General features: G+C 39.3%; 1 protein-coding gene across 1 annotated transcript in view; it reads left to right on the plus strand.

The window, feature by feature from the left end:
* Window positions 1-22887, plus strand: part of LOC26528624 (vesicular glutamate transporter 1) — a 60793-nt gene that overhangs the window by 15387 nt on the left and 22519 nt on the right. The window contains exon 2 of the mRNA XM_015166111.3: window positions 21147-21234. Within this exon, the coding sequence (XP_015021597.1) occupies window positions 21177-21234 (58 nt within the window). The 5' untranslated portion in view covers window positions 21147-21176. The remainder of the gene's footprint in view (window positions 1-21146; window positions 21235-22887) is intronic.

Raw genomic sequence — 22887 nt, forward strand, 5'->3', positions numbered from 1 at the left:
AAAAAACAGCAAATATCAGATTTCCATTAATTCTTTGCAAAATGCAAAAATTAATTGAAAGAAGACGGGAAAAAGGTTACGGGACATCAAAATCAAATGCAGCTCGCGGCGTCTATTTTCACAAGTCTTCCGCGAATTCATTCGTTTTAATAAAGTCATAAAATTTAAATTTTCGCAATGCCTGGTAAACGCACCGATGACAATTTGATACAATTAGTGTGTTTTAATTATATCAAAGGAAAACCCATCAAGGAGTTAGCTGAAATATTTAATATTAAGCTTAGAACAGTTTATAATATTATTAATCGGGCAGAAAAAGAAAACAAACTGGAGCTAAAGAGCTCTAAAGGCAGACCAGCAAAGCTCTCTCGACGAGATTGTTTTCAAATTCTTAAGACAGAGGAAAACAAACCACACACAATTCTCAGGGAGTTGGTGGCGGACATTAAGTTAAACCTTAAAAAGACAGTGTGTCCCGAGACTGTGAGAAAAGTTCTCAATTTACACAAATACTCCTCACATGTGGCAAGAAAGAAACCGTTGCTGTCTGCTGTAAATATTAAGAAACGTCTGACCTTCGCAAGACTTCATATTGACTGTCCTCCTGACTATTGAAATAATGTAATTTTTTACGACGAGACAAAGATAATGTTGTTTTATAATGATGGCCCTGGAAAAGTTTGGCGGAAACTAAAAACAGCCCTCCACGCCAAAAACCATTGTCATTGGCAAGCTATCGGTGATGGTGTGGGGTTATATTTCTTCGAAAGGTGTGGGAGAGCTGAGAATATTCGATAACTCTTAAAATAAAAGATATTTAAATAAAACCTTAAACTTAAGATATTGAACGGTATTTCAACGCCTCCTCCAAATTTCAACTTTCTAGATCCACGATATTTTGTAGCTCCCATACAATTAAATAAAATTAATTTTATACTTGTTGACTCTTTAATTTTTATACCCTGAACCCATTTTCAATGGGAAATCGGGGTATAATGGTTTTGTTGAAATGTATGTAACAGTCAGAAGGAGGCGTGGCAGACCCCACAAAGTATATATATTCTTGATCAGGGCGACGAGCTGAGTCGATTTGGCCCTGTCCGTCTGTCTGTCCGTATGTATGGACGCGTCGATTTCAGAAGATATAAGAGCTAGAGACTTCAATTTTTTTTTTAAATGTCCGTAATTACAGCGCGCATATCAAGTTTATCATTAAAAATCGATAACTCATCCCGGTCTTTTTTATCGATAAAAAACCTTATCGAAAAACAGTTATAAAATTATATCTTCTACACCTTTATTGCTAGAGTCTCCAAATTTTTAATGTATGCTTATATGCAATTTATACAATTTCGGTTTTTGTTAAAATGTACCACCACCTCTAAATTCACCCCCTCACCCTCACTTTTGTAAAAAGCGTATTTCAAATACTAGAGACTTGTGCTTTGGCAATTACATGCATATTCATATATCATTATAATCATAATCCGAAAGTTTCATGAAGATCGTACGTCCATAAAAAAAGTTAATAAACAATTAAGTTCTCATAGTAAGCGCACACTGCAGCCCATGCGTGTTTATGCGTGGGTGCTTGTGTGTGTATGTGTTTGTGTATGTGTGTGTATGTGTTTGTCTATGTGTATGTATATGTTTGTGTATGTGTGTGTGTATGTGAGTGTGTGTATGCGTTTGTGTCTGTATGCGTGTGTGTGTATGTATGCCTGTGTGTGCGTACGTGCGTGTGTGTGTGCGTGTTTCTTGTGTAAGCTGAAAGACGCGAAAAATTATTGAAATATCTATTGCTCCAAGGGTTTAGGGGATCTTGTAGTCGAGCAGTCTCGACTAGAGCTTTCTTACTTGTTATAAATAGAAATTAATCAGAATCTGATGAATCGGAATCATTAAATGCGTTACAATTAATGAGAAACCCAATAACGGCTTCATCTAGTTGAATATCGTTTCTTAAAGTTCTTTATGTTTTCGACAAAGATGTTATAAGAGGATCAGATGAAACAAATAAACCGTTCATAACATCTTCCATGGTATTTCTTCTGTTATTTTTACGTGTATGGTGTTGTCGAATATTCCGAAAATCTTTGTTTCTGGCTTCAATCTGGCTTAATCAGACATCATGCCAATAGGAAGAGTCGCGTGGCTTATAATGTCTGCACCATTTATAGATATCTTGTGCACAGAAGATGGCATGTAACACCAAGGATATTTATTTACAAATATCTCAGCAGTTTCCATGGCATATAAACGGAACGCGCGGTATTAATATCATATGCGCTAGCCATCACACGTAAAATTATACTAAACTTGTATATTAGTGTTTCGCTGACTCCTGTTATTTGAGCCACCATCTCAGGATTTTTAAGAAATCTTCTGGCAGTATTGCCATTGTTAGTGTTTCCGCTACCAGCCATTGGTATGTCCACTAGTATACCCATGTGCTTCCTGAGTTGCAGTTGAATTTCTGATTTTCTATTTTTGCCATTTTTATACTCATTCACGAAAGTGAAATGAGTATATTGGTTTTGTGCAATGTTCGTCTTGCTGTCCGTCCGTCTGTCCGTATGAACGCAATCTATTTCGGCGCTATTGAAGCTAAGGACTAGAGAAATTTGGAGCACATACTCGTGTATATCTCCGATTTATAAAGTGTTAAAATTTTCCCGATCCGCCCACTAGGGGCGAGGCAAATCGGAAAATTCATTTTCCGATATACCAAAAATCATGTTAGTTGAAAAGCTAGATAGCTGAAATTTAATATGTAGGTCCGCGTCGAACACCCAAGACCACGAGCTATGGCGGATATATCTACGCCCATTGGAGGCGTGGCAAATCGGATAAAACTGTATCTCCTAATGTTTTAAGAATACTGAAATTTTGCACCGTAAGCTGTTGTTTTGATTCTATAAAGATGGGTGAAAAAATTATATATCTACGCCTACTAGGAGTGTGGCAAGTCGGACCTGAAGATATAGTGATTTTTCGGATTCTGCTATTTTTTAGGCACTATTGATGCTATAGACCTAAAATTTGGTATATATACGCGGGTTGACCAGTTTATATCTTCTACAGTTTAAGAGCTAGAATCTTCTCCTCTATCGAGGCTCCAAAAATAATTTATACGTCTTTCTAGGGGCGTGGAATATCGAAAAAGACCCTGAACCCATTTTCATTGGGAAATCAGGGTATAATGGTTTTGTTGAAATGTATGTAACAGGCAAAAGGAGGCGTGGCAGAACCCACAATGTATATATTCTTGATCACGGTGACGAGCTCAGTTGAGTTAGCCTTGTCCGTCTGTCCGTCCATCTGTCAGTATGTTTGAACGCGTCGATTTCAGAAGATATAAGATAAGAGCTAGAGACTTGAAATTTTTTCCTAGGTCCGTGTATACATGTCTAGTCTATGTGTTCTCTGGTCAGTGGTTTTATACAATTTCGGTTTTTGTTAAAATTTACCCCCCACCTCTATGTCCACCCCTCACCCTCACTTTTGTAAAAGGCGTATTTCAAATACTAGAGACTTGTGCTTTGGTAAATACATGCATATCCATGTTGTCATAAAAACGTAAAAGTTTCATGAAGATCGTATGTCCACAAAAAGTTATTAAACAATGAAGTTCTCATAGTAAGCGCACACTTCAGCCCATACGTGTTTATGCGTGGGTGCTTGTGTGTGTATGTGTGTGTGTAAATGTTTGTGTATGTCTGTGTGTGTGTGCGTGTGTCTTGTGTAAGCAGAAAGACGCGAAAAATTATTGAAATATCTATTGCTCGAAGGGGGTTCAGGGGATCTCGTAGTCGAGCAGTCTCGACTACAGCTTTCTTACTTGTTTATAAAGGAGAATGATGAAAGATTCTTTCCAAATTGAAGGGAACAGAGAAGTATCTAAGCACAAGTTAAACAATTTTAGTAATTGTGACTGAAGAGAAACACTACACTCTTTAATCACACAACTAGGAATTATTATAAATATTATCGGCACCGGGAGGGAAAGATGATTTCAATGTCCTAATGGCTGCAGCCAGAGAGGCTGCAGAAACTTTAGGTGTATTTATGCTGTAGACATAAGCAGAAGAATAAGTGGATTGAAAAAAATCTGCAAATATATCAGAGGAATCCTGGTCATTGCAAGTTTTGTCACCCCCATGGACAAATGATGGCAAACCAGAAGATTTACGCTTCAAGTTTACAAATGAGTAAAATTGATTGGGATCTCGAGCAACGTATAAGATAGTTCTCAAAAAAACTAGAAAAAAGAAAAGATTGAAATTTGACTTGGCAATGGAATATTTGGACCAGTCAACACATGAACCAGACTTTTTATAATTTTTAAAACGTTTGGTTTTAATGTTTTTTAAGGTCGAAAGACACTTGTTAAGCCAAGGTGTCTTATTTGAAACTGGCGAGATACATCAGAGAGGGACACAAACATCCAGAATAGAGTTTAGGGTGGTATAAAAAAACGATGCTACCCCATTTCAGCCAACTCATATAAAGGAGACCAGTCTGTTGAATTAATTCATTTGTTGAGCAAAACAAAATTGCATTTACGATAACAGCGACTAAGTTTAGAAGGCAAAGGAGTGAGAGGATTATCAACAGCTAATAAAATCTCTAAAGTGGGGTGATGTATATCCTCAGGTGAGCAGAAAGGAGTTGATCCACGACATTAATGACCGAATCATGAATAATGAACACAAGATCTAGTGTGCGATTTAGATGATTACACATAGAGTTCATCTGAAACATAGACAGGTTAAACAATTCATCAAAAAGATCGTTATCAATTGTCGGAATAAAGTAATTTGAATTACAAATTGATGACCAAGAAGTATTCGGAATATTAAAATCACCCAACACAAGAAACAAGTCTCTATCATTTACATGCTCATAAACTTCTTTAATACAATTAATATGTTGAACATAAATTTGTACATCAGAAGAGGGAGGGATATAAGAACATGTGATAAACAATGAGCAGTATTGGAGAGTTAATTTAACCCCTATAATCTCTGCATCATGAAGGGACGAAAAGGTAAACGATTCAGAGAGGATAACAGATTTAACAGCAATTAACACCCCACCCCCTCTGCGAACCGAAAGATCGAGTCTATAAGTAGTGAAATTACCTGAAAGGATTTCACTATTATGAATATTATTACTTAGCCAGGTTTCAGTGAATGCAATAATATCATGTTGTACACTGAAACTGTGCAAGAATAGATTTTAAAGTTTAGAATTTACATTTAATACATCAGAGACAGCTGAGAAGAAGAAGAAAATGTTATATGAAGATTGCACCGAAGGTAAATTTACTGAAATAGGAGTCGATCTGTTACGATTTTTAGGTTTGAACTCATGAACAACTACATGAGGTGGCCAGACATTAGGATCACATAAAGTTTTAAAATAATCTACCGGCACACTAATATTGAATGAAGCAATTTCTCGAGGAGTTGCAAAACTAAACTTCGATATAAAAACATTAGCCGAAGTCTTGCTTGCAATAAAAGTAGATACTGCCTCACAGGTATCAGAAATCCTAGATAAGAAAACTTGCTTTCGAGGAGAGACGACAGATAAGGTATTGCCGGGAGTGGCTGACATATTGTCACTCTTTGCTTGAAAAACAATTGGAGCAGAGTCCAATTTTTGAACAGGGACTTGAATTTCAATAGCAGCCTCAACAGGAGAAACAATAGATTCAAGAACAGGTGATGTGGAATCAAGTGAATCAGGAGCGGATGACAAAACTGGAACCCAAGGTGAGGGAGGGGAAAGCGAATTAGATGATGATGTTAGCACTGAAGGAGGTACCAACAACAAGAAGCCTCTAATTGAGAAGGGCAACTCTCAAAGCTATACTGAGTTAATATTTCTTCCGCAGCAGCCATATCACTGGTTAATTGCTTAGAAATCTTGTGCAGTTATAAAAACTGAGCCCTTACAGCGCTATACATTTAAAAAAATGAATTTGTTTTTCTAAGCAAATCGGACAAGACCAGAGAACGCCCCCACTACCAATTTTTGCTGTGGACATAATCTTGTCATAGTCACGACCAGTGAGAACTGCACATTTAGTATGCATCAAATTATCGCAAAAGCAGCAATTTACGAATTGCGCTTGTGCAGAGTTCACTGCCTGCCTGAACGTGTTAGATGTTTTGCAGCAACTCATATTGGCAATTGGGATCAAGTACTATCTATAGCAGCCGTAATGAAGCAGAAACAAGTAAGAACGTTGCAGTTTCCGATTCCGACTGCGGAATACTCATTCACATCCCATCAAGTTTCGCTCTAATACTGTAGAAAATACAGGGTATTTTTCGATATGCCACGACCCTAAAGGGGCGTAAAAATTATTTTTGGGTCATCGATAGAGTAGGTTACTGGTAAAAAACTATCCAAATTTGAAGCTTCTAGCTATTGTACTTTAGGAGATATAAACTTTTGCGGTTTGCCACGCCCCCTGTGGGCGGACATATATCCAACAAAGCCTTTGGTCTTGGGTGATCAGTATATATACAAAATTTTAGATCTCTGGCATCAATAGTGTCCAAAATATAACAGAATTCGAAAAATCACTATATCTTCAGGTCCGATTTGCCACGCCCCTAATGGGCGTAGACTTATAATTTTCTTTAGACTTTATAGAATCATGACATTAGCTGACGTGCAAAATTTCAGTGCTCTAGCTGTAAAACTCTTGGAGATACAGTTTTTCCGATTTGCCACGCCCCCAATAGGCGAAGATCTAGGGTGGTCGACGCGGACCTACATACGAAATTTCAGCATTCTAGCTCTTCAACTAACATTATTTCTGGAATATTGGAAAATGCATTTTCCGATTTGCCACGCCCCTAGTGGGCGGATCGGGAAAATTTTAACACATTATAAATCGGATATATACAAGAGTATGTGTTCCAAATTTCAAGTCTCTAGCTTCAATAGCGCCGAAATAGATTGCGTTCATACGGACAGACGGACGGACAGCAAGACGGACATTGCACTAAACCAATATACTAATTCACTTTCGTGAATGAGTATAATAAAACAAAGAGAGTTTAAAATATGTTGACAGAGCGAGTCCCACAACAAACAGCCGTTAAAGATCAGAACGAAAGATTATGTTGAGAGAGCAAGTCCAACAACAAACAGCACAGAGAGTATTACAGCACGACGATGGAAATCGAGGGAACAAGTATGCTAAAAAATCACACTAACCAAAAGTATAAAAAGTTAAATAGGAAGAGCGCCAAAAAATAGCAAACCGACACTACACCAAACTTCACAAATTAAACAAGTAAGAAAACTCTAGTCCAGAGTGCTCGACTAGATACTACCCTGAACCCAACTAATAAAAATGCCCATTTAGTATGGCTAAAATTTCAATTTCGATGTATTTAAATATATATGTAAATGAAGTACAAAACTCATTTAATAAAATATGAAAATATTTTGAAACAATTAAAAAAATTAATATAACTCGCACCGCACCGAAATAGATTCACTGCTGCAGCGCCATCTAGCAAAAATAAACCAAACTAACTGCTGTTGTGATACTAAGAGTCTGCTAGAATAACAAAACCATTATACCCTGATTTCCCATTGAAAATGGGTTCAGGGTATAAAAAGCAATTATGACAGACACAGCAAACCACGGATAAAACCTTGCGCAGGAATATGTAGCTACTAGCAAAAATCAACCGACCGCAGTTGTGTGAACATTAATAAAATAATTATTTGTAAAAAACAAACAAATTTGCAGAGCAGAAAAACAAACACGTCTGTACACTCTCACTGAGAACTCTCTCAGTCGTTCATAACCTACAAGTATAGTATTTTTCATCAAATTTTCGTTTCTGCACTTGAGAAAGTGCATATACTGTCGAGCCAAATATCCTAAGATATTTTAGGAGTGGCTTATTATTATGCCACATTTCATAAGGTGTTTTCTTCAAATTGAGTGAGGCTCTACCTGGAGATCACTTTTTATACTCATTCACGAAAGTGAATCAGTATATTGGTTTTGTGCAATGTCCGTCTTGCTGTCTTGCTCGTGAATATCTCCGATTTATAAAGTGTTATAATTTTCCCGATCCGCTTACTAGGGGCATGGCAAATCGGAAAATGCATTTTCCGATATACCAGATATCATGTTAGTTAAAGAGCTAGAAGGCTGAAATTTGGTATGTAGGTCCGCGTTGACCACCCAAAATTACGAGCTATGGCGGATATATCTACGCCCATTGGGGGCGTGGCAAATCGGATAAAACTGTATCTCCTAAAGTTGTAAACCTAGAATGCTGAAATTTTGCACGTCAGCTAATGTTATGATTCTATAAAGTCTAAAGATAAATTATAAGTCTACGCCCATTGGGGGCGTGGCAAATCGGACCTGAAGATATAGTGATTTTTTAACTTCTATATTTTGGACACTATTGATGGCAGAGACCTCAAATTTTGTATATATACTCGGACTGATCACCAAGACCAAAAAGTTTTATCGGATATATGTCCGCCCACAGGGGGCGTGGCAAACCGCAAAAGTTTATATCTCCTGAAGTATAATAGCTAGAAGCTTTAAATTTGGATAGTTGAGTTACTAGTAGCCTCCTCTATAGATTCCCCAGAAATAATTTTTACGCCTCTTTAGGGGCGTGGCATATCGAAATATACCCTGTAATTTGCACATTTTTTGAGAGTAAGCATTCAAACTTTGCAGTTAGGGTACCGTTATCTCTTTCTAAAAACTGACCAAAAATGAGGTGTCTACGCCCAGTTGGGGCGTGGCAAATCGGAAAACCCTGTATATTCTACAGTATTAGAGCGAAACTTAACTACTAAATTGTTGATGGGATTCCGCAGTCGGTAACGCCCGACTGCAACGTTCTTACTTGTTGAAATTCTTGTTGTGAATATTTTCTCATTTCATTGAAATTTTATAATGGGAACATTATACTCACATATTCCATTGAATAGCAATGTACCGTCTTATGTTACAATTATTCCTTCCGGGTTAAATTCAATTGTTAGTCCAGCCTCTTGCATCTTCTTCACTGATAGTAGATTATGTGGAATTTCCTTGCAATACAATACATCTTTGAGTAATATATTGTTTCCAGAGCTGTTGAGATTAACAACTCCTTTGGCTGTCGCATTAACAAATTCACCACGCTTTGCAATTTCGATTGGAATACTTGATTTCAAGTGTTCGTATTCAGAAAACAATGTAATGTCTTTAATAAGATGGTCTGAAGCTCTACCTCACTTGTGTTAATATTTGTATACCCTGAACCCGTTGAAAATGGGAAATCAGGGTATAATGGTTTTGTTAAATGTATGTAACAGGCAGAAGGAGGCGTGGCAGACCCCACAAAGTGTATATATTCTTAATCAGGGCGACGAGCTGAGTCGATTTGACCCAGTCCAGTTATAAAATTATAACTACTACACCTTTATTGCTAGTCTCCAAATTTTTATACTCATTCACGAAAGTGAATCAGTATATTGGTTTTGTGCAATGTCCGTCTTGCTGTCCGTCCGTCTGTCCGTCTGTCCGTCCGTCCGTCTGTCCGTATGAACGCAATCTATTTCGGCGCTATTGAAGCTAGAGACTTGAAATTTGGAACACATACTCGGGTATATTTCCGATTTATAAAGTGTTAAAATTTTCCCGATCCGCCCACTAGGGGCGTGGCAAATCGGAAAATGCATTTTCCGATATACCAGAAGTCATGTTAGTTGAAAAGCTAGAAAGCTGAAATTTGGTATGTAGGTCCGCGTCGACCACCCAAGATCACGAGCTATGGCGGATATATCTCCGCCCATTGGGGGCGTGGCAAATCGGATAAAACTGTATCTCCTAAAGTTGTAAACCCAGAATGCTGAAATTTTGCATGTCAGCTAATGTTATGATTCTACAGACAAAGTTATAATTCTACGCCCATTAGGGGCGTGGCTAATCGGACCTGAAGATATAGGTTTTTTTCGAATTCTGCTATATTTTGGACACTATTGATGCCAGAGATCTAAAATTTTGTATATATACTCGGACTGATCACCAAGACCAAAAAGTTTTATCGGATATATGTCCGGCCACAGGGGGCGTGGCAAACCGCAAAAGCTTATATCTCCTACAGTTTAAGAGCTAGAAGCTTCAAATTTAGAGAGTTAAGTTACCAGTAACCTCCTCTATCGATTCCTCAAAAAATAATTTTTACGCGTCTTTAGGGGCGTGGCATATCGAAAAATACCCTGTAATTTTCACATTTTTTGAGAGTAAGCATTCAAACTTTTCAGTTAGGGTACCGTTATCTCGTTCTAAAAACTGACCAAAAATGAGGTGTCTACTCCCAGTTGGGGCGTGCAATTTGGAAAAAACCTGTATATTCTACAGTATTAGAGCGAAACTTAACTATTAAATTGTTGATGGGATGTGAATGAGTATTCCGCAGTAGGTAACGCCCGACTGCAACGTTCTTACTTGTTTATGTATGCTTATATGCAATTTATACAATTTCGGTTTGTAAAAATTGTACTTTGGCAAGTACAGTCGAGTCTCGATAATTCGTAATGGCAAGGGAACCGAATTTTTTTGCGAATTATAGAGGTTTTCGATTTACCGAGGTTTCCATTTATCGGGGTGTAATAAATCAAATTACGAATTGAAGGGTTTTTTTTTATAAAGATGTAAAAAAGCTTGTAATTTTTGATTGTTTCATATTCGTCTTACATAGTTTTTCTATTGCGTTTTCCAAACTTATTAAATGATCAAATACATTATTCGAAACGTTATGATTTAAAAATAAAAATCAGTTCTGGATACAAGTTTTGCTAACGTTTTTCCAGGCTTTGTAGGCAATTTGATAGTGTTTTATGAGAACGGTTGCTTGCCATTTTTACGTCTGCACGCTTCAAATAAAATGAGCAAACTAATGTAAATCCAATAAAGAGAACAACGAAATTTCGCACATGAAGCGACATAAAGGCGCCATGCATAATAGTCTGCGAGATCTACATATGTAAGGCTGCAAACATAGTGTGTAGCGCACACGAAGACGAAGATGAAGAAAAACCTGAAGACAACACAAGTTGCATAGTGCAAAAAAAATTCGTTGTCCAAAAAGCAGCGGTTGAAGCTTGCGTTTCATCTTCATCTTCATCTTCGTCTCAGCGCGCAACTGTTTTCAGCCTAACCCTAGTTTAACAGAAAAATCAAGAATTACGAATTACAAGAGGTTACGAAACGAAATTACGAATTATAAGAGTTTTCGAAACGATTCATAAGGGGCCGAATAGGCAGAAAAATTACGAATTAACGACGGGACCAAAATATATGGGATTTTTACGAATTAACGAAGTTTTTTCAAGGGACCAGCAATTTCTTACGAATTATTGAGGTTTTCGATTTAGTGGGGTACAAATTATCGAGACTCGACTGTACATGCATATCCATGTTATAATCATAAACTGAAAGTTTCATGAAGATCGTATGTCAAAAAAAAAGTTATTGAATAATTAATTTCTCATAGTAAGCGCACTCTGCAGCCCATACGTGTTTATGCGTGGGTGCTTGTGTGTGTATGTTTTTGTGTGTGTGTGTTTTTTTTTTTTTTATATTCGTTTATTGACAATCTTAATACAATTTGCAAGTTGTGTGGTGGCTAGGATAGTGCGCGAAGCGTGCGGGACGGCCGAAAAGCATTGCTTCGCAAGCCCTGTGCGCTACCTTAGCCTGGGACAGCTCGTCTTCTCATTCGCTCGACTCTGCGGAGCTCCATCATCACTGTGGCCGCGAAGGAGCTTGTTAGTTCTCAAGCTTCCTCCGATTCCAGCATGGCGTTGACAATGTTGTCCGCTCTGATGGAGCGGCCCACTGCCCCTTCCAGACGACGCCTCTCCTTCAGGAACCGTCCACATTCGAAAAGAATGTGGTTGACGTCTTCCACATTACCTCGCTCGCACCAGGGGCACTCGTCAGATTCCTCGTGGCCAAAGCGCTTCAAATAGCTCCGAAAGCATCCATGTCCCGAGAGGATCTGCGTAAGGTAGAAGTTTACCTCGCTATGTTTGCGGTTGACCCATGGTTCAAGCTCCGGGATGAGCTTGTGCGTCCACCGCCCTTTAGCTGAGCTATTCCACTTCCTTCGCCATCGTGCCGCATCATCGGAGATAGTCCTGAAAGCGCAGCAGACTCTGATTGCGCTCAGTCTGTAGATCGCGCAAATGCCCCGGCTGTAGCTCGGCGTTGCCATCGCTCTTGACCATATTGGCGCAGCATAGAGGATGACAGACCTAATGACGCTCATTAGAAGAAGACGTCGTTGCTGTTTAGGTCCCCGCGTGTTAAGCATAAATCTTGAGAGAGCTCTACAAGAATCAGCTGCCTTTTTATGCACATATTCTAAGTGCTCGCGGAAAGTTAATCTTGTGTCTATCATGACACCAAGATACTTTATCGCCCTCTTTGGTGACGCTGCCGATCTTTATATTGGCAGTTTCCACTCTTTTGCGACTGCTAACTAGGACAACTTCAGTTTTGTGTGCCGCTAGCTCGAGCCCAGCTCCAGTCAACCAGCTTCGTATGTGATTGATACTTTCGCTGCACATATCCTCTGTATCTTTGAGCTCCTTTCCTATGGCTACGACAGCTACATCATCAGCAAAGCGCAGTACGCCGTCGTACATGATATTCCATAGGAGAGGCCCCAGCACTGAGCCTTGGGGTACTCCAGCTGACACTGTATGAGTTTGGGAACCCTCACTCGTATTGCATACCAGTGTTCTTCCTATGAAGTAACTCTTTATTGTTTCTTTAAGATATTTAGGGATATTATATTGTGACAGCGCATTCAGTATCATATCCCAACTAGCTGTGTTGAAGGCGTTCTTAACGTCCAGGGTCGCGATGATGCAGTATTGCTTCGTCCCGTGCCCCCATTTGGTGCCTTGGATGGCGGAAGTTGCCAGACCAACAACTTTGTTTAGCGCATCCGTTGTTGACCGGGCCTTCCGGAATCCAAATTGATTTGGTGACAGGCCTCCGGCGCTAGTAATCGCAGTCTCCAGTCTAGAGCAGATCAATTTCTCAAACACCTTTCCCATGGTGTCTAAGAGAGAGATCGGTCTGTATGAAGATGGCTCGTCTGGTGGTTTGCCGGCATTGGGTAGCAACACCAGGTTCTGGGCTTTCCATTTTGCCGGGAACGTCTCTTGGATCAGGCATTCGTTAAATAATTCGGCGAGCGTACTAGTGTGCAAGGCGAAGGCTAGCTTTAGCGCACGATTTGGGATCCCGTCCGGCCCTGGAGCAGTGTTGGTTCTAAGACCCCTGAGAGTTACTATCATTTCTTCCTCTGTGACTAAAACAATTTCAGTGCTCGTTGAGCCCTGATCAGCAAACTCGGATCCAGGGGCGTGAATGGAGCTTAAACTTTCTGGAAAGAGCGTTTCCACAATCGATTTAAGCTCCAGACGATCCGTAGGTGGCACCTGTCTACCTGCGTATAGTCTTTTAACTACTATCTTATATGCCCTGCCCCAAGGGTCATATTCGGCTGAGTCGCACAACTCTAAAAAGCATTTTTTTTGCTTGCCCGAATGGCCCTCTTCAGCTGTCTTCTAGCTGCCTGGTAAGCTAATTGTTTCTCAAAAAACGTAGACCTACCGCGAGCCCCTTGGTAGCATCTTCTCGCCTGGATGCATTTGCGACGAACGTCACCTATTTGTGCATTCCACCAATACGTAGGCTCTTGTTGTCGCGTGAACTGCTTGAGGCGTAACATGCTGCTATTGCTGGCACTCTGTATTTGGGCTACCATTTGGCATGCTCTGGCCTCAGCATTACCAATTGTGCCCAGAGACTGAATGGCCTCTGAAAAGACCGCGGGATCAAAAGTATCTAGCCGATACGACTCCCTCCACAAGGTTGACGCCCTGGCAGATGGCTCACCTATTGTGAATAGAAGTGCCGTATGATCGCTGCCAGTATAGCTATCACAATGGCTCCATGTTGCTCCCCGAAAGAGGGATGAAGTGACAAAAGTAATGTCGATAATAGATCCGTATCCCGCCCGACTGAAGGTGTACTCGTGGCCAGTGTTGAGCAGTGCAACATCTAGTGTCGCGAAGATCTCCAGTAGGATACGACCTCTGGCTTGTTGTGAGGCTACCCCATTCTAACGACCTGGAGTTAAAATCTCCAGCTATAATGGCCTTCCGACCCCTAGCATCCTCGGCAAGCTCGTCGAGCACCGTCGTGAATTCACTGAGCTGCATGCTGGGGGCCAGATAGCAACTGTAAAGCCATAAGTTACCATATCGGCCGCGTACGAACCCATTGAATGACTTAACATTCGAAAGTACGTTCGTTGAGTTGCCGCATACCCACAATGCAGTTTTGCCATTAACGTCTGTTGGCCATGTCCTAGGGCAGCTGGTTATACAGTGGTGGGGCTCACTGAGAAAAGCTACGTCTATACATTTTTCCCTAATGGTCTGCTCTAGAAGATCTTGGGCAGCAATACAATGATTTAAGTTAAGCTGCAAGAACCTTAACATTTCATTTTACGAGCAGCTTCACGGTAGGATGGGCACTTGAAGCCGTCTGCTTTTCACCTTTCCGGATGCAGAGGCTACATTTTGGTGGCTTGGTGCATGCTTTTGCACTGTGACTCATCTCTCCACATCTGAAACAGGCGCCCTTTAGGTCACAGTCGCTGCGACAGTTTGCTGCCATATGACCGTAATCGAGGCACTTAAAGCAGCGTTTAGGCTGTTCCACGGCTCGGGTACGGCATACTACCCATCCTATTCTGATTTTGGACAGCTCGAGCAGAGTTTTGGCTTTCCCAATTGGAAGAGCAACCGTAGCTCTTTGCTGTCCACCAAAAGCTGGCCGAAGCGATTCAATGGGGAGTGAGCTATCCTTCAACTCCATCCTAATTGCCTCCAAGATCTCCTCTTTGCTTGCTAACTCATCTAGGTCACGAATCTCAATTTGAGCCGATTCGGTAAGTGTTTTAACTACCGCTCGGTCACCCAAGGCTTTGCCTACAGCTTCGTGCAGAGCCTCAGGGCTATGCTCCGGCTTCCTACTCAGTTGCAACAAAAGGACCCCCTTAGCTGTCTTCCTAATACCTTGGACGTCGCCGCTCAGATGCTTTAAATTTGGGTCGCTCTTGACTACGCGAAGCATGTCCGCATAGCTGCAACCACCTACACCTGAAACCGCGATGACGTCACTTGGTCGTTTTTGCAGCGGCTTGCGTCCCTTAACAACCGTCCAGCTATTCGAACTCGTCTGTCGACCTGCCTGGTTGGTTTTATCGGCTGCAGCCCATAGAGCCATTGGCTCTATTGGATTTGCTGCGCTTTTATTGTGCCTCGGCTTTTTCGAGGGAGTTTTCCTCTGCTCAGTGGCAACTTCCCTCGACCGCTTGGGCGTATTACTACCTGCTGTAGCACTAACGCTCGCTGTTTTAGCCTTTTCAGCTACTTTCTTGACCAGCGTGGTCTGCACCTCGCAGTCTTTGACCGGTCGGTTGCAGAACGCTTCGGCCGTCTTGTGGAGACTGACCAGCCTAGCCAGCTCCTCTCTCATTGGTGCATTTATATGCCGCTGCCCCCCAAATAGGGCAGACAAACCCTCTAGCGTAACTCCTATTTGGGCTAACGCTTCTTTTACTGGAGACTGATTACAAGTCGACGGCTGCGGCAACGCCCTCTGTTGTTGCTGCGGCGATCGCTGCAACGAGGAACGGCGCGCGAAAGCTTGCAGCTCCTCCTCCATCATGGACTCCATATTGCTCCGACTACCACGGCGTGAAGCCTGTAGTGGGCACTGCCTACTAATATAATTTGAGTTTAGAGACCGCAGTAACTTAAACTCAACTTAACTACAGCGAGAGCCCGAAAGTATGCACTACTTTTAATACCTGCTACCTCAAACCAGCAGCTAGGTTGCTGTCTTTGCTGAGACTTAGCAACTCACCAAAGTAAGTAAGCAGCTGATTGTCCGCTGCAATTTCCAGCACTACTAACAGCTGTTAAAGTGAATGCACCTGATTTTTTATTATTTGCTCAAATGTGACGCCTAATGTGACAAATCTTTTCGCGCTTAAAAAAAGAAAAGGAAAGAGGAAAGCCCTGACGCCAAAAACAGTGACGCTATTGCCCTCCTCCCTTGCACTACCGGTTTGTATCACTGGGGTACTCCGCGAGACCGCCGCGAAGTAAGTCTTTGATAATTTTTGCCGTCGCTGGATGCGTCGCGCCCACAGCAACCACGTTGTCTACAGTTCTTTCCACTTTCACTGGGAAAAACACAGATCAAGCTATTGTCCACGATGGATCACGATGAACTCGAACTCGTGTATGTGTGTGTATACACATGTGTATGTGTGTGTATATGTGCGTGTGTGTGTGTGTATGCGTGTGTGCGTGTTTCTTGTGTAACCTGAAATACGCGAAAAATTATTGAAATTTCAATTGCTCGAAGGGGGTTCAGGGGATCTCGTAGTTGACCAGTCTCGACTAGAGGTTTCTTACTTGTTTTCTTTTGCATAATTCGAATTTTCTTCTTGCCTTTTAAAATAAAAACAATCTTTCTTCAAATGCCCTGCTCTTCCACAGCGATAGCAACTAAGATTTGATTTAGACTTGTAATACCCTGAACCCATTTTCAATGGGAAATCAGGGTATAATAATTTGTTGAAATATATGTAACAGGCAGAAGGAGGCGTGGCAGACCCCACAAGTATATATATTCTTGATCAGGGCGACGAGCTGAGTTGATTTGGCCCTGTCCGTCTGTCCGTATGTTTGAACGCGTCGGTTTCCGAAGATATAAGAGCTAGAGACTTCCATTTTTTATTCCCTGAACCCATTGAAAATGGGAAATCAGGGTATAATGGTTTTGTTAAAAGTATGTAACAGGCAGAAGGAGGCGTGGCAGACCCCACAAAGTGTATATATTCTTGATCAGGGCGACGAGCAAAGTCGATTTGGCCATGTCCGTCCGTCCGTATGTATGAACGCGTCGATCTCAGAAGATATAACAGCTAGAGACTTGAAATTTTTTTCTTAGGTCCGTGTATATCAGGCGCATATCAAGTTTTCTTTATATATCGATAATTACTCCCGATATTTTATTATCGATTAAAAACCTTATCGAAAGCTAGTTATTCAATTATATCTCCTACACCTTTGAAGCTAGAGCTTCCAAATTTTTAAGGTAGACCTATATGTATTTTATATAATTTCGATTTTTGTTGTATTTTACCCCCACCCCTATATCCAGCCCCTCACCCTCACCTTTGTAAAAGGAATTTCAAGTACTAGAGACGTGTGCTTTGGAATGTACATACATTTTTACCATATGATTACGCTCTAAAAGTTTCCTTAAGATTGTACGTCTAGAAATTAAATTATTCAACAAATAAATTCTTATAATGTTGTCCACACTACAGCGCAGCCCAAGCGCAGTCGCTGCTTACTGCGCAGTTAACAGAGCGCGTTCTAATACGTGCGTGTGTCGAAAAGAAGTGCAGACTGATTAGAATATCAGATTAAAGGGTTCAGGGTATCTCCTAGTCGAGCAGTCTCGACTAGAGTCTTCTTACTTGTTTTTTAATGACCGTATATACAGCGCGAATGTCGATTTTGCTTTTAAAATTCGATAAATCATCGCGTTATGCTTTTATCGAATATAAACATTCAAGTTCAAGTCAGATGCTAATTGTGAATGATTTTTCATTTTTTTTAAATTTCTCAAATATTCAATATAATATGTAGATCATATGCTGAAAATTTCATTAAATTCCGTTCAGTCAAAAATTAATAAAAAATAATCAAATATTTGGCCAGTTAACAAACGCACGTGCAGCAGCTACAACAGTATCGTATACGTGTGTACACATACATTCAAACTTCTTATAAAACATTCTTTGAATCACATCAGCTGTTAGTTTGATTTAGTTTTGGTAGTGAGGTGGCGTAGTGAGTAGCTGCGTGACGCTCGATCGAGAAGTCGCGGGTTCGGATCCCGAGTGGTGCAACTTACGATTTTTTTAATTGTTTCAAAATATTTGTATATTTTATTAAGTGAGTTTTGTATTTCATTAATATTTTTAAATACATCGAAATTGAAATTTTAGCCATACTAAATGGGCATTTTTATACCGTGAACCCATTGAAAATGGGAAATCAGGGTATAATGGTTTTGTTAAAAGTATGTAACAGGCAGAAGGAGGCGTGGCAGACCCCACAAAGTATATATATTCTTGATCAGGGCGACGAGCTACGTCGATTTGGCCCTGTCCGTCTGTCTGTCCGTCCGTCTGTCTGTCCGTCCGTCCGTCCGTCCGTCCGTATGTATGAACGCGTCGATTTCAGAAGATATAAGAGCTAGAGACTTGAAATTTTTTTCCTAGGTCCGTGTATATCACGCGCATATCAAGTTTTTCTTTATATATCGATAACTACTCCCGATATTTTATTATCGATCAAAAACCTTATCGAAAGCTAGTTATTTAATTATATCTCCTACACCTTTAGAGCTAGAGCTTGCAAATTTTAGATGTAGACTTATATGTATTTTATACAATTTAAATTTTTTTTTGTAATTTACCCCCCACCCCTATATCCACCCCCTCACCCTCACCTTTGTAAAAGGCGTATTTCAAGTACTAGAGACATGAGCTTTGGAATGCACATACATTTTCACCATATAATTTCGCCCTGAAACTTTCATTAAGATTGTACGTCTAGAAATTAAATTATTCAACAAATAAATTCTTATAATGTTACCTACACTACAGCGCAGCCCAAGCGCAGTTAGCAGAGCGCATTCTAATACGTGTGTGTGTATGTATGTGTGTCGAAAAGAAGTGCAGACTGATTAGAATATCAGATTAGAGGGTTCAGGGTATCTCCTAGTCGAGCAGTCTCGACTAGAGTCTTCTTACTTGTTATACCCTGAACCCATTTTCAATGGAAAATCAGGGTATAATGGTTTTGTTTAAATGTATGTAACAGGCAGAAGGAGGCGTGGCAGACCCCACAAAGTATATATATTCTTGATCAGGGCGACGAGCTGAGTTGATTTGGCCCTGTCCGTCTGTCCGTCCGTCCGTCTGTCCGTATGTATGAACGCGTCGATTTCAGAAGATATAAGAGCTAGAGACTTCAATTTTTTTTTGTTTAATGTCCGTAATTACAGCGCGCATATCAAGTTTATCATTAAAATTCGATAACTCATCCCGATCTTTTTGTATCGATAAATAACCTTATCGAAAACCAGTTTTAAAATTATATCTTCTACACCTTTATTGCTAGAGTCTCCAAATTTTTAATGTATGCTTATATGCAATTTATACAATTTCGGTTTTTGTTAAAGTGTACCACCACCTCTAAATTCACCCCCTCACCCTCACTTTTGTAAAAAGCGTATTTCAAATACTAGAGACTTGTGCTTTGGCAATTACATGCATATTCATATATCATTATAATCATAATCCGAAAGTTTTATGAAGATCGTACGTCCACAAAAAAAGTTATTAAACAATTAAGTTCTCATAGTAAGCGCACACTGCAGCCCATGCGTGTTTATGCGTGGGTGCTTGTGTGTGTATGTGTGTGTATGTGTTTGTGTATGTGTGTGTGTATGCGTTTGTGTCTGTATGCGTGTGTGTGCGTACGTACGTGTGTGTGTGTGTGCGTGTTTCTTGTGTAAGCTGAAAGACGCGAAAAATTATTGAAATATCTATTGCTCGAAGGGTTCAGGGGATCTCGTAGTCGAGCAGTCTCGACTAGAGCTTTCTTACTTGTTATTAGTTTGGTTCAGGGTAGTATCTAGTCGAGCACTCTCGACTATAGTTTTCTTACTTGTTTTTCATGGGCTATTCGATTTGTATATCTGCTTCTTATTAAAAATTCCTTGTTGCATTTTATTTCCAACAGCTTGCAACACTTTGGCACTTGTATCTTTATTCACCCCTCTTAATTTAATTTCGTGATCTAAAAGTCGTGTTTTTACAAATGCTAATGTTAGATTAACGTGTCTCTATAGCCGTTTTAACTCCATTACTACTTGCTGGATGACTTATAAATAAATGCGAAATTTGATCCATTTCACATAACTTGCCCCCTGATGCAATGAGTACAGTAATTAGGTCATCAAAGGAATTAAAATGATTTTGTAGTGGAGTATCACCGTTTAACTTTAAATCCAATAATTGTTTACGTAATGAGATCTGTTGTACCCAACTCTTACGCTCATATGTACATATATACATACATATATCAAAAATCTTTTTTAGCCGTATTCTCACTATTCGCATAATGCACAAAATGGTCATTAAAATATTCAATTATAATACACTTTGTCTTTATTTCTGCCCTTTTTGTCTCCTCTGTCATCTCAGTTGTTCCTTGTCAATTACTTTCAACAAATCATTTTCTTCTAGCAAACCCCTTACTCGAAATTTACAGATCGGATATTTTTCGCCGTGAAACGGTTTTATGTTTGTCTTTACTTTATCCATTTTCGCTTTTGTTACACTTCTGCGCACCAATACATCTTCAGGTTTTTTGTCTTTATTGCGTTTTGATATGCTTTTCCTAGAACTGACTTTTTCCGCGAATTCCCGCTTAGCGTACTGACGCACAACTGGTGAAATTATTTTCAGCACAAATTCAAATATGTATGTTACACAAAATTTATTTGTATGTTCATATGTAATTTAAACACTTTTTATTCATTAAAACAAAAAAGTATCCAATCATTTAATTGTTATTATGTTTCTGGGCCCAGAATCTATTGAAAAATATAATATGTATTCTTTATTATTTGTCCAGACCAGCCAAAAATAAGAAGACACTGTTTGTTTTATTTCATAAACCGCACGCACTCGTTGTCGCAGCGCAACTGACTTGAAGAGCAAAGCATAAGCACCAACAATCCAAAAGACAAAGACTTTTAGAAACATTAACCATAGAATCGTCTAGCTGACTAATGCATGTTCAGCTTTGCATTTGTGTTCGTGACCTTTGCTTCTTTTCAACAAAAACCATCGAATTGATTTTATTACATTTACATTTTTAGTAATGATTTGAACTATTTTTTATAGTAACGTATATCAAAGGAAAATACAGGAATCATGTGTTTGGCCCCAAGGAATGTACGTAGAACCGTTTGGCATTACTCGAATGTAGGCGGTAAGATACTCTTTTTGATTATTATTATTATTATTATTCATTTATACCGTCGCCCTGATCAACAATATACACTTGCCAGAAAAACTATGCGTACAGGCCTAATGTGCGACTTTGATAGAGAATAAATATGATAAATAAGAGTATTATTATCAATATTATATTTTTTAGTGAAAAACTATTTAAAAACACATATTTATCAACAATTTTTTTAAAATAATATTAAACAGTTTTTTTTTATACCCTGAACCCATTTTCAATGGGAAATCAGGGTATAATGGTTTTGTTGAAATGTATGTAACAGGGAGAAGGAGGCGTGGCAGACCCCACAAAGTATATATATTCTTGATCAGGGTGACGAGCTGAGTTGATTTGGCCCTGTCCGTCTGTCTGTCCGTCTGTCCGTCTGTCCGTATGTATGAACGCGTCGATTTCAGAAGATATAAGAGCTAGAGACTTCAAATTTTTTTTAAAATGTCCGTAATTACAGCGCGCATATCAAGTTTATCATTAAAAATCGATAACTCATCTCGATCTTTTTTTATCGATAAAAAACCTTATCGAAACCCAGTTATAAAATTATATCTTCTACACCTTTATTGCTAGAGTCTCCAAATTTTTAATGTATGCTTATATGCAATTTATACAATTTCGATTTTTGTTAAAATTTACCCCCCACCTCTAAATTCACCCCCTCACCCTCACTTTTGTAATAAGCGTATTTCAAATACTAGAGACTTGTGCTTTGGCAATTACATGCATATTCATGTTATAATTATAATCTGAAAGTTTCATGAAGATCGTACGTCCATAAAAAAGTTATTAAACAATTAAGTTCTCATAGTAAGCGCACACTGCAGCCCATGCGTGTTTATGCGTGGTTGCTTGTGTGTGTATGTGTTTGTGTATGTGTGTGTGTATGTAATTTTAACAAAAACCGAAATTGCATAAATTGCATATTAGCATACATAAAAAATTTGGAGACTTTAGCAATAAAGGTGTAGGAGATATAATTTTATAACTGTTTTTCAATAAGGTTTTTTATCGATAAAAAAAGATCGGATGAGTTATCGATTTTTTTTTTGATAAACTTGATATGCGCGCTGTAATTACGGACATTTAAAAACAAATTTCAAGTCTCTAGCTCTTATATCTTCTGAAATCGACGCGTTCATACATACGGACAGACGGAAAGGGCCAAATCAACTCAGCTCGTCGCCCTGATCAAGAATATATATACTTTATAAGGTCTGTCACGCCTCCTTCTACCCGTTACATACACAAAACCACAAAACCATTATACCCTGATTTCAGGGTATAAAAATGACTTGAATGATTTCAATTTGGAGTGCGTTCAAGGCTCATAGCTTACGGCCTTCAGCAAAATGAGCGAGTATTAAAATTATAGTTATAGTTTTACACTATACTTTATATATCTTTAGATACACAAGCATAATAAAACTGTTAATCACTGAAACAAAACTGTCTTTAGATGTTTATATACGTTAAGTGATAGTGATAAGTTCAATAAAAAACACACTTAATATCTTTAGATATTATAATTCTTGCTTTATTGATAATAAGAACTTCTGTTCTGTTCGGAATGAATCTTAAGACTAACTGTAAAGTATTTCTTGGCATATGCAAATGCCTGTT

Source organism: Drosophila mojavensis, unplaced genomic scaffold, assembly GCF_018153725.1.
Source record: "Drosophila mojavensis isolate 15081-1352.22 unplaced genomic scaffold, ASM1815372v1 contig_108, whole genome shotgun sequence".
In the NCBI taxonomy this organism is placed as follows: Eukaryota; Metazoa; Arthropoda; class Insecta; order Diptera; family Drosophilidae; genus Drosophila; species Drosophila mojavensis.